The 11747-nt window shown below is 35.4% G+C and overlaps 1 protein-coding gene across 1 annotated transcript; it reads left to right on the top strand.

Annotated features, from left to right (window-relative positions):
* Positions 1-1253: 1253 nt before the first annotated feature.
* LOC142613655 (WD-40 repeat-containing protein MSI4) lies at positions 1254-10275 on the top strand. Its single transcript, XM_075786099.1, has 15 exons — positions 1254-1692; positions 1876-1939; positions 2912-2998; positions 3127-3189; positions 3506-3571; positions 3723-3797; positions 4799-4874; positions 5682-5880; positions 6353-6434; positions 6626-6699; positions 6857-6968; positions 7092-7166; positions 7372-7448; positions 9267-9366; positions 9903-10275. The coding sequence occupies exons 1-15, from the start codon at positions 1412-1414 to the stop codon at positions 10011-10013; spliced, it is 1542 nt and encodes a 513-aa protein (XP_075642214.1). The 5' UTR covers positions 1254-1411; the 3' UTR covers positions 10014-10275.
* The last annotated feature ends 1472 nt before the right edge of the window (positions 10276-11747 follow it).

The raw sequence follows: 11747 nt of genomic DNA, 5'->3' as shown, positions 1-11747 counted from the left end.
CTCGGAGAGGCTCTTCCCTCCAATGTGAATCCTTTAATTCTCTCTAGTTTTTAGCCCAGTTGAGATAAGTGACATTTATAATATCATAGGCAAGCATGTGTTTAATGTTTCGTTAAAAATGGAAGAGACTTGGAGAAAGTTGGAGGATTTAAATGGAAGGGAATGTTTCCCATAATGGCTTGAACGTGACCTTTCTTTTTTACAATGACATGGTTTTCTATCCTCCTAGATTATGATATTGTTGGTGTGATGATTCATGTAACTCATTATGATGCAAAAAAGAAAAAAAGAAAAGAAAATGATACTTGCGTTTGCTAGAGTAAGAAATGATCTAGAGAGAGAGAGGGAAATACTACTTCGATTTAAAATTGAAATTATGGAATTCTATTAACAATCTTCCCAATTACATTGCATGAATATTATCGTCTAGGAGTTTGTTAAAAAATTGGCCAAGATTAAAGTCCTAGTTTTGGGTGCATCTATCACGAGGAAGGAAATTCGCCAGTTTTGGAGTATTCATTTCAAAAGCGTAAGATACAAATTTTGTAGCTTTCCCAACTTATCTTTTATCCAAGGAATGTTTGAAAAGTAAATATTCTTTTTTGAAAAAAAATTATTTGAATCTAAATATAAAAAAAATTATTTTTTAAAATTGGTATTGTACTTTTTATTTTGGTAATAATGAATCCTTAAAAAATAAGATTTTCCAAAGAATATGTTTGGACTAGTTTATTTTCGTTAGTTTATTTTGTTGAAATAAACTGTTTAAAAAAAAAATTGATCTTATCCTAACACACCTTAAAATACATGAATATTTTGGCTAAAATTCAAATTGTATTATCTAAGTTTGACTGAAATTAATTTTGGACTTTTAACTTTAATTTTATTAAATTGAGTTCATTAAATTTTAAATTTATTTAAAGAATTGATGTTAAGTATACAGTTAATTAATAAAATAAGATTTTTGACATGAAAAAAATCTATATATTCAATAAAAATAATTTTGAAAAAAATGTAGACATAAATTTTTTTCAAAAAATAAGAATTAAATAAACTTGAAATTTAAAAGAATCAACTAAACAAAAATAAAATAAAAAATTTGAAATAAGTTTCGGTCAAAGAAAGTAAAATTTGCATAATTTTTTTTTATTTTAATAAGCGGTTGAAGCCGGCCCAGGCCCAGGCCCAGGCCCAGGCCACTCAAGATGAGTGAGGACGACTTGTCAATTGTCTTTAGTCTTTAATTATCTCTTAGGCTTTAACTCTTTTCTGAGTCTTGACTTTGACGCAACGCACAGGCACGCACGCATAAGCATAAACACTCACACACAAACACACACACACACACTCGCTCTCTTCTCTTCTTTGAGCAAAGCAGAAGAAGAGGAAGAGGAAGAAGAAGAAGAAGAAAATGGAGTCGCAGCAGCAAGGTCCAGTGGTGAAGAAGAAGGAGACTCGGGGCCGGAAGCCGAAACCCAAGGAAGACAAGAAAGACGAATCTGCGAAGCCCAAGGAAGGCAAGAAGGCCCAGCACCAGCAACAACAACAACAACAACAACAGCAGCAGCAGCAGCAGCAGCAACAGCAACAATCCGCTGTAGACGACAAGTACACTCAGTGGAAAACCCTCGTCCCTGTTCTCTACGACTGGCTCGCCAACCACAACCTCGTTTGGCCTTCTCTCTCTTGCCGGTACTTTCTATTTCTAGGGTTTTCATTTCCTTTTTCCCTTTCACTCCCTCATTTCTCTCATTTCTTAGGGTTTTTGTTTCTGTTTACTTTTTATTTATTTGTTTATTTATTTATATTGTTAGGGCTTTATTGATTTATTAAAAAAATTTTAAGACTTGACTGAACTCAATGATTTAAATATAGGTGGGGCCCTCAGCTGGAGCAAGCTACTTACAAGAATCGCCAGCGTCTCTATCTCTCTGAACAGGTATTTTCTGCTCGTATCTATTCAATCCAATTAATTGCTTTATTAGCTATAATTACTGTGCGATAGATATCTAATTTGAACTCGTTACTTATTTACAAAAAAAGAAAAAAAGAAAAAAGAAAATGAAAAGGATAGAGATCTAATTTAATAGCGTGCAAAAATTCCTGTTTATTTTAGCATAACAACCTGCTCTTTCTCTTTCTATTTTACGTCACATTTCATTAAAATATCAATATTTTATTTTATTAATTGTTTCTCTTTTCAAATAAAGAAAGAATAAAAAAAACTAAATACAAAATGAATAGTATTGGTGTAAATTTACATGGTTACTAAAATAGCCTAATGTTGGTGAATTTTAGGCTTGGTTGGCTAAAATGTGGTACATTTTTTATTATACAAGCACTGATGCAGTGCTCTAATTGTTAAATTAAATATGTGGCCACTTAAGTATGTTTGATTGGCTAAACAAGTTTATGAATTTGAAAATTTTCTCATTGTCTCAGTTAGATAAATTGACTATTCTACAATCATAATCCTATTTTAAATATTGAGGCAGTGCTAGGAAATTTCATGCATACTGTTTTTTTTTTTTTTTCCCTTCTCAATATCAATTACCTGTTGTAAGACACAAGGAATCAATTTGGTTTTTAGATGATTTGAATCTTAAAATGTATTCTTTGACAATAAACAGTCAAGGTAAGAGCTTTTTTGATAATTCAATAGTTACAATGAGAGAGGGGGAATTTGAACCTTAGATGTCTCCGTTGGAAACACCAGGAGGTGCTAGTTGTGCTAAAAGAGCTTTTTATATACAAGTGTTTCTCGTGCGTGTGTGCTTATCATTGTAAATCTCTAACACTCATATGATCTATTGTTGAACTCTGTTCTGACATTAATGCTGCAATTTGTTATTAGCTTTTCTTGTATTAAACAAGTTTATGGGCCTTTTTTTTTCTTCTCTTTTGTTGTCAGACTGATGGTAGTGTTCCAAATACTCTGGTCATTGCAAATTGTGAAGTGGTCAAACCTAGGGTTGCAGCCGCAGAGCACATATCCCAGGTGACTCATTATTATGTTATGATTCTGCTTTATTATATATTTTCCTTCTTGTGCAATACTTTATTTTCAATGAGGTTATGCAATACAGCTAAATTCTTTCTGTTACCATCAATTTCTTTATTTTTCAGTTCAATGAAGAAGCACGTTCACCGTTTGTTAAGAAGTTCAAGACCATCATTCATCCTGGAGAGGTATGAGCTGTGCATTCATTAATTGCACATATAAGTTCACCAACCTGCACAAAAATAAAAAGGAATATCTATTTTTGGTCCTACCTTGTATTGAATCTAATATGAAAGCATGCCACCGTTATTTTTGTGCAAACCAGTGGAAAGTAGATATTTTACGAAGTTATGTTTGTAACTATTCCTATGAAAAGGCTATTTGCATTGAGTCTTTATCCAATTTTATTCGTTTTTGGCTCTACTGTCATAGATGATGGAGGTGCCTACATATTATTGAATCACTCGGTGCTCATTGCAGTAATTATTGAGTACCATTTTGCAGGTGAACAGAATCAGGGAACTGCCACAGAACTCTAAGATAGTGGCCACTCATACTGATAGTCCTGATGTATGTGCTGTACTAAACTACTAATTTCGTCATGTGTGTGTGTATATATATATATATATATATTGGATTGAGGAAATTATAGTTGTCTTTGATTTCTATGTTTCATTAAAATGTTTAATGTTTCTCATCGTTAGATTTTACCAAAACTCAGGTTCTCATTTGGGATGTTGAAGCTCAACCAAACCGTCATGCTGTCCTTGGAGCTACGAATTCTCGTCCAGATTTGGTACATATTTACTGTCAGAAAGTCTTTTTTCTCATTATAAAGTGCCTATTTTATTTTTTATTTTCTAATTTCTTCTTAAATTACCATTAATGGAAAATTCATCCATTATTATCTGAACAAAGGGCTTCACTTTGGATTAATCCCACTACAAAAAGCAAATTCGCTGAGTGCATTTGGTTTAGGGGACACGTGGAAATCAGCCCTTTGTTCAATCATTGGGTCTCATGCTACTTGGATGGGTAACATTGGATTGGAGAAGTTCCCAGTCCTTGCCCCTGTGGGTTGTAAAAAGGATATCAGAACTCAGAAGTTGAAACTAATCCTTAGGATTAGTCTAAGTTAGGTAGTTGTTGGCCGATTTCCACCATAGACTCAAGTAAAATTGACCTCAGTTTTTGTTTTTATTGAAGTTGCCAACCACTATAGATCGATTCTTGAGTAGTACTTGATTACTTGAGGAATCCTCTCTATTCTTTAGATTTTATTATTTATGTATTTAGCTAATGGCCTTTGGGCTAAATGGCATCACCGCCCTCATAATAAATGGGGTTGTGGATGAGGTTACGGGTTCAAGCCTTGGGAATGTGAGCTATTTTCCAATAAATTCAGTTGTTTACATTCCTGTAAGTAAGAGATATTTTACAAAAAATAAAATTTGACAGTGGTGTGGGAAATTTAATCCAAAAACAAAGAACTGTCTATTCAGTATATTGTTTCTGAAGCTCTTTGTATATATGAGGGAATGATAACCACAGTACGCGAACAGCCCAAAGAAGTAACATAGGCAATCTGTTGGGAAAAAAAAAAGCAGTAGCAACACAACTCTTTTGTTTATCTTCTGGATATTCTTGCATCACAACCTGTTGAGATAATATAATTATATTTCTTGAGAATATTTTGATATTATTTTAAAAAAAAATGTCAGCCTGTAAATTCTCTATGGCCTGTATTTTTTTTTTCTTTCTGTTTATGATATGGACATTGAAATATTCTTCCTGCAGATTTTGACCGGACATCAAGATAATGCAGAATTTGCTCTTGCAATGTGCCCAACTGAACCCTATGTACTATCTGGAGGTGGATTATTTATTTTTAATTATTTCTGCTATTTCAATTAGGTGTTGAAACTGTTGGGAAAATCTTTGTCTAGTTATTTCTACAACCATAGATGATATGAATTAACACCTTTTGATATCTAAGATAAAACATAATTGTAATTTGAGTGAGCTAACTGTGCCTTATTTTCTGTTGGATATCATATGATGATTAAGTCATCTTTTACCTTTGTTGGCATTTTTGATAAGATCAAGTGTGGTAAGCTTGTTGTGGAAGTGTAGTTTTTGTGATATTTTATGTTTTATAATATGTAATGTAGCATTGTGGACCTGTGGCTCATGATGAATCTTGTTGAATGTTGCATCCCTATAATCGTTTTTTGAGTCCGGTGCAAATTGTCCTTTTCTTGTTATGTTTAATAGTTCAAGTGTAGTTACCTTGTGGAAGTCTTGTTTGTAACATATTATTGTGGGCCTGTGGCCCTTGATGAATGCTGTTGAATGTTGCATCCCTGTAAGTTTTTTGGAGTTCCAGAACGAACTGTCCTTTTTCTTATTATGCTTAATAGAAAGGAGTTCAAGTGGAGTTTTCTTGTTGTGGAAGTGTAAGTTTTGTGATATTACATTTTATAATATGCAAGCATTATATAGCCTGTGGCCCTTGATAAATCTTGTTGAATGTCAGATCCCTATAAATTATTTGGACTTCCAGCACAAGCTGTCCTTCCTATTCTTATTATGTTTAGAGGAAATGAGTTTTTTTTTTTCTTTATCTGAAGAAAAAAAATACTTATGAAAGTCTTCATCTGAAGAAAGATTCTTGTTGCAGGGAAGGACAAGTCCGTGGTTTTGTGGAGTATTCAGGACCATATATCAACCTCTGCAGGATCTGGGGGCTCAATTACTAAGCAAAACTCTAAACCTGGGGAAGGCAATGATAAAACTGCTGATGGCCCTTCCGTTGGACCGCGGGGTGTCTACATTGGGCATGAGGATACAGTTGAAGATGTGGCATTCTGTCCATCGAGGTAACATTTGCATGATCTTTGTAAAATGCATTTCCAGGAGTGCTTTGTTAATTCTCTCTCAGAATTTGCTATTTTAAGTTTCATGTTAAACATGTGATTTTATTCATGCTTTCTAATTATAAACCCAAGCCTTGACATTGTTATTGCTTGGATGTGCTTAAAACTATTCTCTACACACCATATTTAAGGTGAGAATTGGTGTTCCCTGTATCAGAGGTGGAAGGTGAAATTCTTGCATATCATGGGAATTGATATGCTCATGTGATTGGAATTCCCAGGAATCTTGTCAAAAAATAAAATAAAATAAAATATTGTCAGTTTCTAAGAATCAGCAATCCCCATCTTGAATTCCTAGGTTGCAACTTCTAGTGAAGTGCTTTTGGTTTATTCTTCATATTAATCACAGCAAGAGATTAGCTTTTAAGGTTTAAAATTTGTTCCTATTTCTGACACCTTTATATCTCTGCTGAAGTGCACAGGAGTTTTGTAGTGTAGGTGATGATTCTTGCCTCATATTATGGGATGCACGAGTTGGTACTAGCCCAGCTGTTAAGGTTATGTGCCCCATGTTTTTTTTTTTTTTTTGTCTCCTTCAACGATGGCTATTTTTTGTTTTTGATTTGGGGTTTTTGGTTATGCATTATCATCAATGCCTATTTTGAATCTCTGAGATTTTTTGTAAGATAAATTCTTGGCTTCTGTTAAATTAAATTTGGCTCTTTTTTTGGTTTGTTTCTGGTGACAGGTTGAAAAGGCACATAATGCTGATCTTCACTGTGTTGATTGGAATCCCCATGATGATAACCTTATTCTAACTGGGTATGTTATAATCTCATGTTTCTTTCAATTTTGCCATTTCTCTGTATTTTGGGCTTGTGATTCTCTTCTGGGTTTGATGGTGCTTCCTTATGGTTTGCACTGGTAGGGAGTTACTTCAATTCAGTAGATAAATTCAAATGTTGTACTTTTTGTCCAGGTCGGCAGATAACTCTGTTCGTATGTTTGATCGCCGAAATCTCTCTTCAAATGGAGTTGGGTCACCTATCTATAAATTTGAGGGTCACAGAGCTGCTGTTCTCTGTGTTCAGGTATTAATGGATCTTCTTGTTGTCTTTCTTAATTCTCATTCGTCTACTTTTTTGGAGGTCTATTTGTTTCCTGAAGTGCTAATCTGTATCTTTGTTATTCTACGCTGGGGGTTCCTATTCCAGTGGTCTCCAGACAAATCATCTGTCTTTGGAAGTTCTGCAGAGGATGGTCTCCTGAACATCTGGGATCATGAGAAGGTAAAAACTTTGACCTGTACTTATCTGAGTTTCATTGCTATTACATGTGTCTTGGATAACATGTGCCCTACATTTAAAGTCATATGCAGCATCTTTTCTGGTTGTGTGCCTGATTGATCGTTTTGCCACTTTTCATGTTGGGTGTGTATGCTAAAATGTATGATCTTTTCTTTCTCTTTGGCAATCTCTTATTTGGATATTGCAGGTTGGTAAGAAGGTAGAGCGAGCAGCAAGAAGTCCAAGTTCTCCACCTGGCTTGTTTTTCCAGCATGCTGGGCACAGGTTTGAATATGTTTTTCTCACCCCATTGACTTACTCATGAAAGACTTTCCAGCTATATGAGGTCTTAGCTACAGGATTGGTTTTCTACTATCAGTTGTACCTTCGACCAAATCTTCTTCTGAACCAAGCTATCATGTATATTCTAATCAACTTGATATATTAATTAATTTATTTTGTCCTTGACTTATTGACCTGAATCAAATGCCACTTAGTGTTTCTTTGGGTGTGGGTGTGGGGCTATGAAGCACGGGTGTGGCGTTTGGGCCGCCGCACCCGCGTCGGACGCGGCCGGACGCGGCGACGCGCAGGCGACGCCGCTGCCTGCGCGTCTGTGCCGCGTCCGGCAATAAAAAATCATTTTTTTCGGCGCGATTCGCGCCGATTCGGGCCGACGCGCGCGAAATCGGGCCGATTCGGTCCGAATCGGTCCGTATCGGTTGAAATCGGTCCGGCCGAAATCGGCCAATACCGGCCGAAATATGCCGATATCGGCCGATACCGGCCGAAATTCAAAAAAAAAAAACAACAACAGGTGCTTATGGCTGGAAAAAAGAAAAGAAAAAAGAAGAGGTGCAAACGCACCGTTTGGAAAAAAACCAAGACCCAACCCTCTCCCTCTTCATTTTTCTTGAGCCTCTCTCCCACTCTCTACCTTCACTCTTCAACTAGGCTCTCTCCTATTCTCTGTATTCTAGTTATTATTTACCATTGTTCTTAAATTTGGTATATATTTATATAATATAAAAAATGTATGTTTAGTAATATATTAAAAATATAAATAAAAATATTTTTAATAATTTTTTAATCGCCGCACCTCGCCGCACCCGCACCCTACTTTTTCAAAAATTGCCGAGTCCCGCACCCGCTCCCGCACCCGCACCCGAATCCCGAAACGCACCCGTGCTTCATAGGTGTGGGGTCACCCACCCAATGGTTTGTGAACCCACAACCTCCCCCTAGAACTTATAAGGGGTGGATGTATCAGTTGAGCTAGAGCTCATTGGCAATTAAATGCTCCTTAGTGAGCTTGTTGGTTGTTGTTTCATATCTCTTCGACCTTATTATTTTTCAATCTTTATTGGATTTCTTTCTTCTTATCCTGTATTTTCTGTCATCTCATCTTCATCCATATGTATATTTAGTTTACGAGCAAAATAGCTGTTAACTAATTGCTTTGGCTTACTAGAGACATCGACGTATTATATTGTTTTAGCTTGGTGGAAACAAATCCTTTTCCTAAGGATTCTTTTCAAATAGAGATAGAGAACGAAGTAACTAGAAGGGTGGTTCTAACCCCCCTTCTTCTATTGGGGTCATCTATAAAGTGAGTTTTATTTTGAATGCTTTCAAACAGAAAAACTGACATAGATGTTAATACACCATCCAAGCGGGGGTGGTTTGCAATTATAAATTATGAAAAGCTAATCTTGCTCTTCATTGAAAGTATCATCATGGTAATTTTACTTTGCTAACTTGACTATTAGAGGTATTGGTTGTTTTAAAAGTATATTTTTCTGAATGAGATATGCTAAGATCTCCATGTGGCATCAGAAACCTTTGCAAATTAGGAGACAATTTGATGTATGTTGTCTATAACGGTTAATATATTCCAATTTCAAAAGTCCATCTTTGATTGCTTCTCTCTTAGGGAATTTCAATGCATGTTATGAGATGCCTAACATATAGTGTTGCACTTTTTACAAGTCTTGGCTTATCTGGTTTGGTCAGATAATTATGAATTTTTTTGAGGTTTATAGCTAGAGTTATTTGAATTGTTTGTTTATCTGATTTACTCATAAAGTCTTCACTTTCATGCAGGGACAAAGTTGTTGACTTCCATTGGAATGCATTTGATCCATGGACAATTGTTAGTGTGTCTGATGATTGTGATACCACTGGTGGAGGAGGGACATTGCAGGTATCAGGATGTTGATTTTCATTTAATTATTTCTTTGCATAAGCTTTTAAAATATGAATATGTAGGTGACCAGGAGGGAAATTAATTTAAGAATTCTTTGTCATTTAAACTTGCACACTGGGAAAGAAGGGCAACTTATGAGAGATGGAGTTAGGATCGATGCAATTGGAGGAAATAAGCTTGGAATATATCCCATAATTCGTTGCAATATCATTGAGCAAAATTTTTTGCAGGATGGTTGCGAAGTGTTTTACAAGAAGAATAACGTTAAAATAGAGTTATAGTGATGAAAATTTTAAAACTTAGTATTTCATAAATGCTTGTCCTACCCAGTATATTCTTTTAATTTTTTGAATGTGGTGAGATGGAAAAACTTTACATAGTAACCTTTTCAATCCACTTCTATTCAAAAAAAAGGAAACACCTCTTTCCTTTCCAGTCCTATCTTTGATTTGTAATTAAGTTTTATAGAAAAGTTCTCCTTGAGTTCTTTCAGGGGACTTCAATTGATGTGCAAAATAAATTAATTTGTGCAGATATGGCGGATGAGCGATCTGATCTACAGGCCTGAAGAGGAGGTTCTAGCAGAGCTTGAGAAATTCAAGTCACATGTGGTTTCTTGTGCTTCAAAGGCTCGAGAGTCCTGAAAAATTTGAGCACCTGTAAAATAACATTAACAGGAAGCAAATCTTTGTAGGAGCTTACTATATGGATTTAGAGACTTTTGTATCTAGGCGGGGAAATTGCTAGCAATGGTTTTGTAGTAATGCTTCTGCAGACATTCAAGGTGACAACGATAGGGGTGTAGGAAATTTCTTGAGTCTCCACAGATTCAGGCCAGGCAATGGCTGTTTACTTTGGGCCTTTCCGGGTCATGTTCAATTTAGTAAAACTATTACCTCCATTTAATATTTTGCTCAAATTTTAGTAAAACTAATACTGATGAGTACTTTCTGAGAACAAAAAGAAAATGTGGTGCTTTTTTACCCAAGGCAGCAAGGGGGCCGTTAAAAAGGGCTGTTTGCCCATAGGCGGACTCTCTTGCTGCCTTCTGGTTTGTCATCAAAATATTGCCCTTCTGTAGGTAAGTGTTTCTGAAATTGGTGTTTTTCCATTTTCCGATTCATGAGCTCTAGTTCTGAAGTTCTACTAATTTCAGTACCTCTAGTAAGAAAAGGATTAGGATATATATCCCTTGAGGATCTCCACCCTAGTTTGCAGCAATACATTGACGTCAAAACTTCATAACAGAAGGACACATGATTTCAATCAGGGTTTAACGAATCTGTAATGAGGATTCATGTGGCAACTATTTTGATTATCAGCTGGTAGAATTTGTAGCATGCGAAGTGGAAATCCTCCTGTTTAGTTAAAGTAAATAGTCGGAGTTATATGAGAAAAGGTATAGTGGTTTTATTTGTAGATATTGGTACAAAGTAAATGTCTTTGTTTTATTTTGTGGTTGTGGAATTGTACAACGAAGATGTTATATACGTTACTACAGATTACAATCGTCAAGTTCTCGACTGTTGGGTTTGGTAACCTCCTTCTAACCTTATGGGATGATTTTTTCGGTTTCTAGTCCAAAGATCCTCGCACGAAATCACAGAAAAGGCAACTAGGATTTACAGGGAGAGAAAGGATGTCACTTTGATGGCTCTTTCATCCTTTGTAATGAACCTTCTCTTTTGTTGTTAGCCAAAATGTTGGCAGAGGCTAGGGCCATTGTATTCCCCAAATTAATGTGTACTTGATTTTGCCCTAATTTAATGCACCATTTAATCTAAGCAAAGACAATATATACTTGATTAGAATTAAACCTATTTTACACCGTTGATTCTCATTAAATTTAATGGTCAACAAAAGACTACCTCTCACATCATTAATATGTAATTATTATTTGATAGGTCAGCTCGTTTTAATTAAATTCCCCCACATTCACTACCTCTCTCTCCATAATATATAATCATTTTCCACTTATTAAATAAATAAATAAATCTTATTCTCCCCCCCCCCCCCCCCACTTCTAATTCTATTCAATTAGGTCTATAGACCTTGAATTTAATAGAAGATGTTTGTAAACATCTCATGAATAGTTCTTTTTTCTTCTCCTTCTTTGGTGTAATATTGGACCATTGGTGGTGAATATATTGCTGGAATTCACATTAGTATATTAGAGTATTGAACTATTGGTCGATAGAATCAGATTGCATTGCTTGAATGTACATAATTTTAATATCATTGCCAAGGTGTTTTGCTGAATTTACTTGTTCAATGAACCTCTTGAAACTACTAGCTGCATCTAATATCAATACTGCTTGCCAATCCTCAATCTTTGCCGAGGTGATTTGCTTGATGGATAGGAAGATGATTATTAATAG

Source organism: Castanea sativa, chromosome 1 (assembly GCF_040712315.1).
Source record: "Castanea sativa cultivar Marrone di Chiusa Pesio chromosome 1, ASM4071231v1".
Classification (NCBI taxonomy): domain Eukaryota; kingdom Viridiplantae; phylum Streptophyta; class Magnoliopsida; order Fagales; family Fagaceae; genus Castanea; species Castanea sativa.
This window is presented reverse-complemented; position numbering and strand designations above follow the sequence as displayed.

Bases quoted from the DNA above. Each gene is read 5' to 3' on its own strand.
- LOC142613655 (XM_075786099.1), top strand. From the start codon at position 1,412: ATGGAGTCGCAGCAGCAAGGTCCAGTGGTGAAGAAGAAGGAGACTCGG. The intron at 1,693-1,875 runs GTACTTTCTATT...ATTTAAATATAG, and splicing joins TGGCCTTCTCTCTCTTGCCG to GTGGGGCCCTCAGCTGGAGC. The intron at 6,435-6,625 runs GTTATGTGCCCC...TTCTGGTGACAG, and splicing joins GTACTAGCCCAGCTGTTAAG to GTTGAAAAGGCACATAATGC.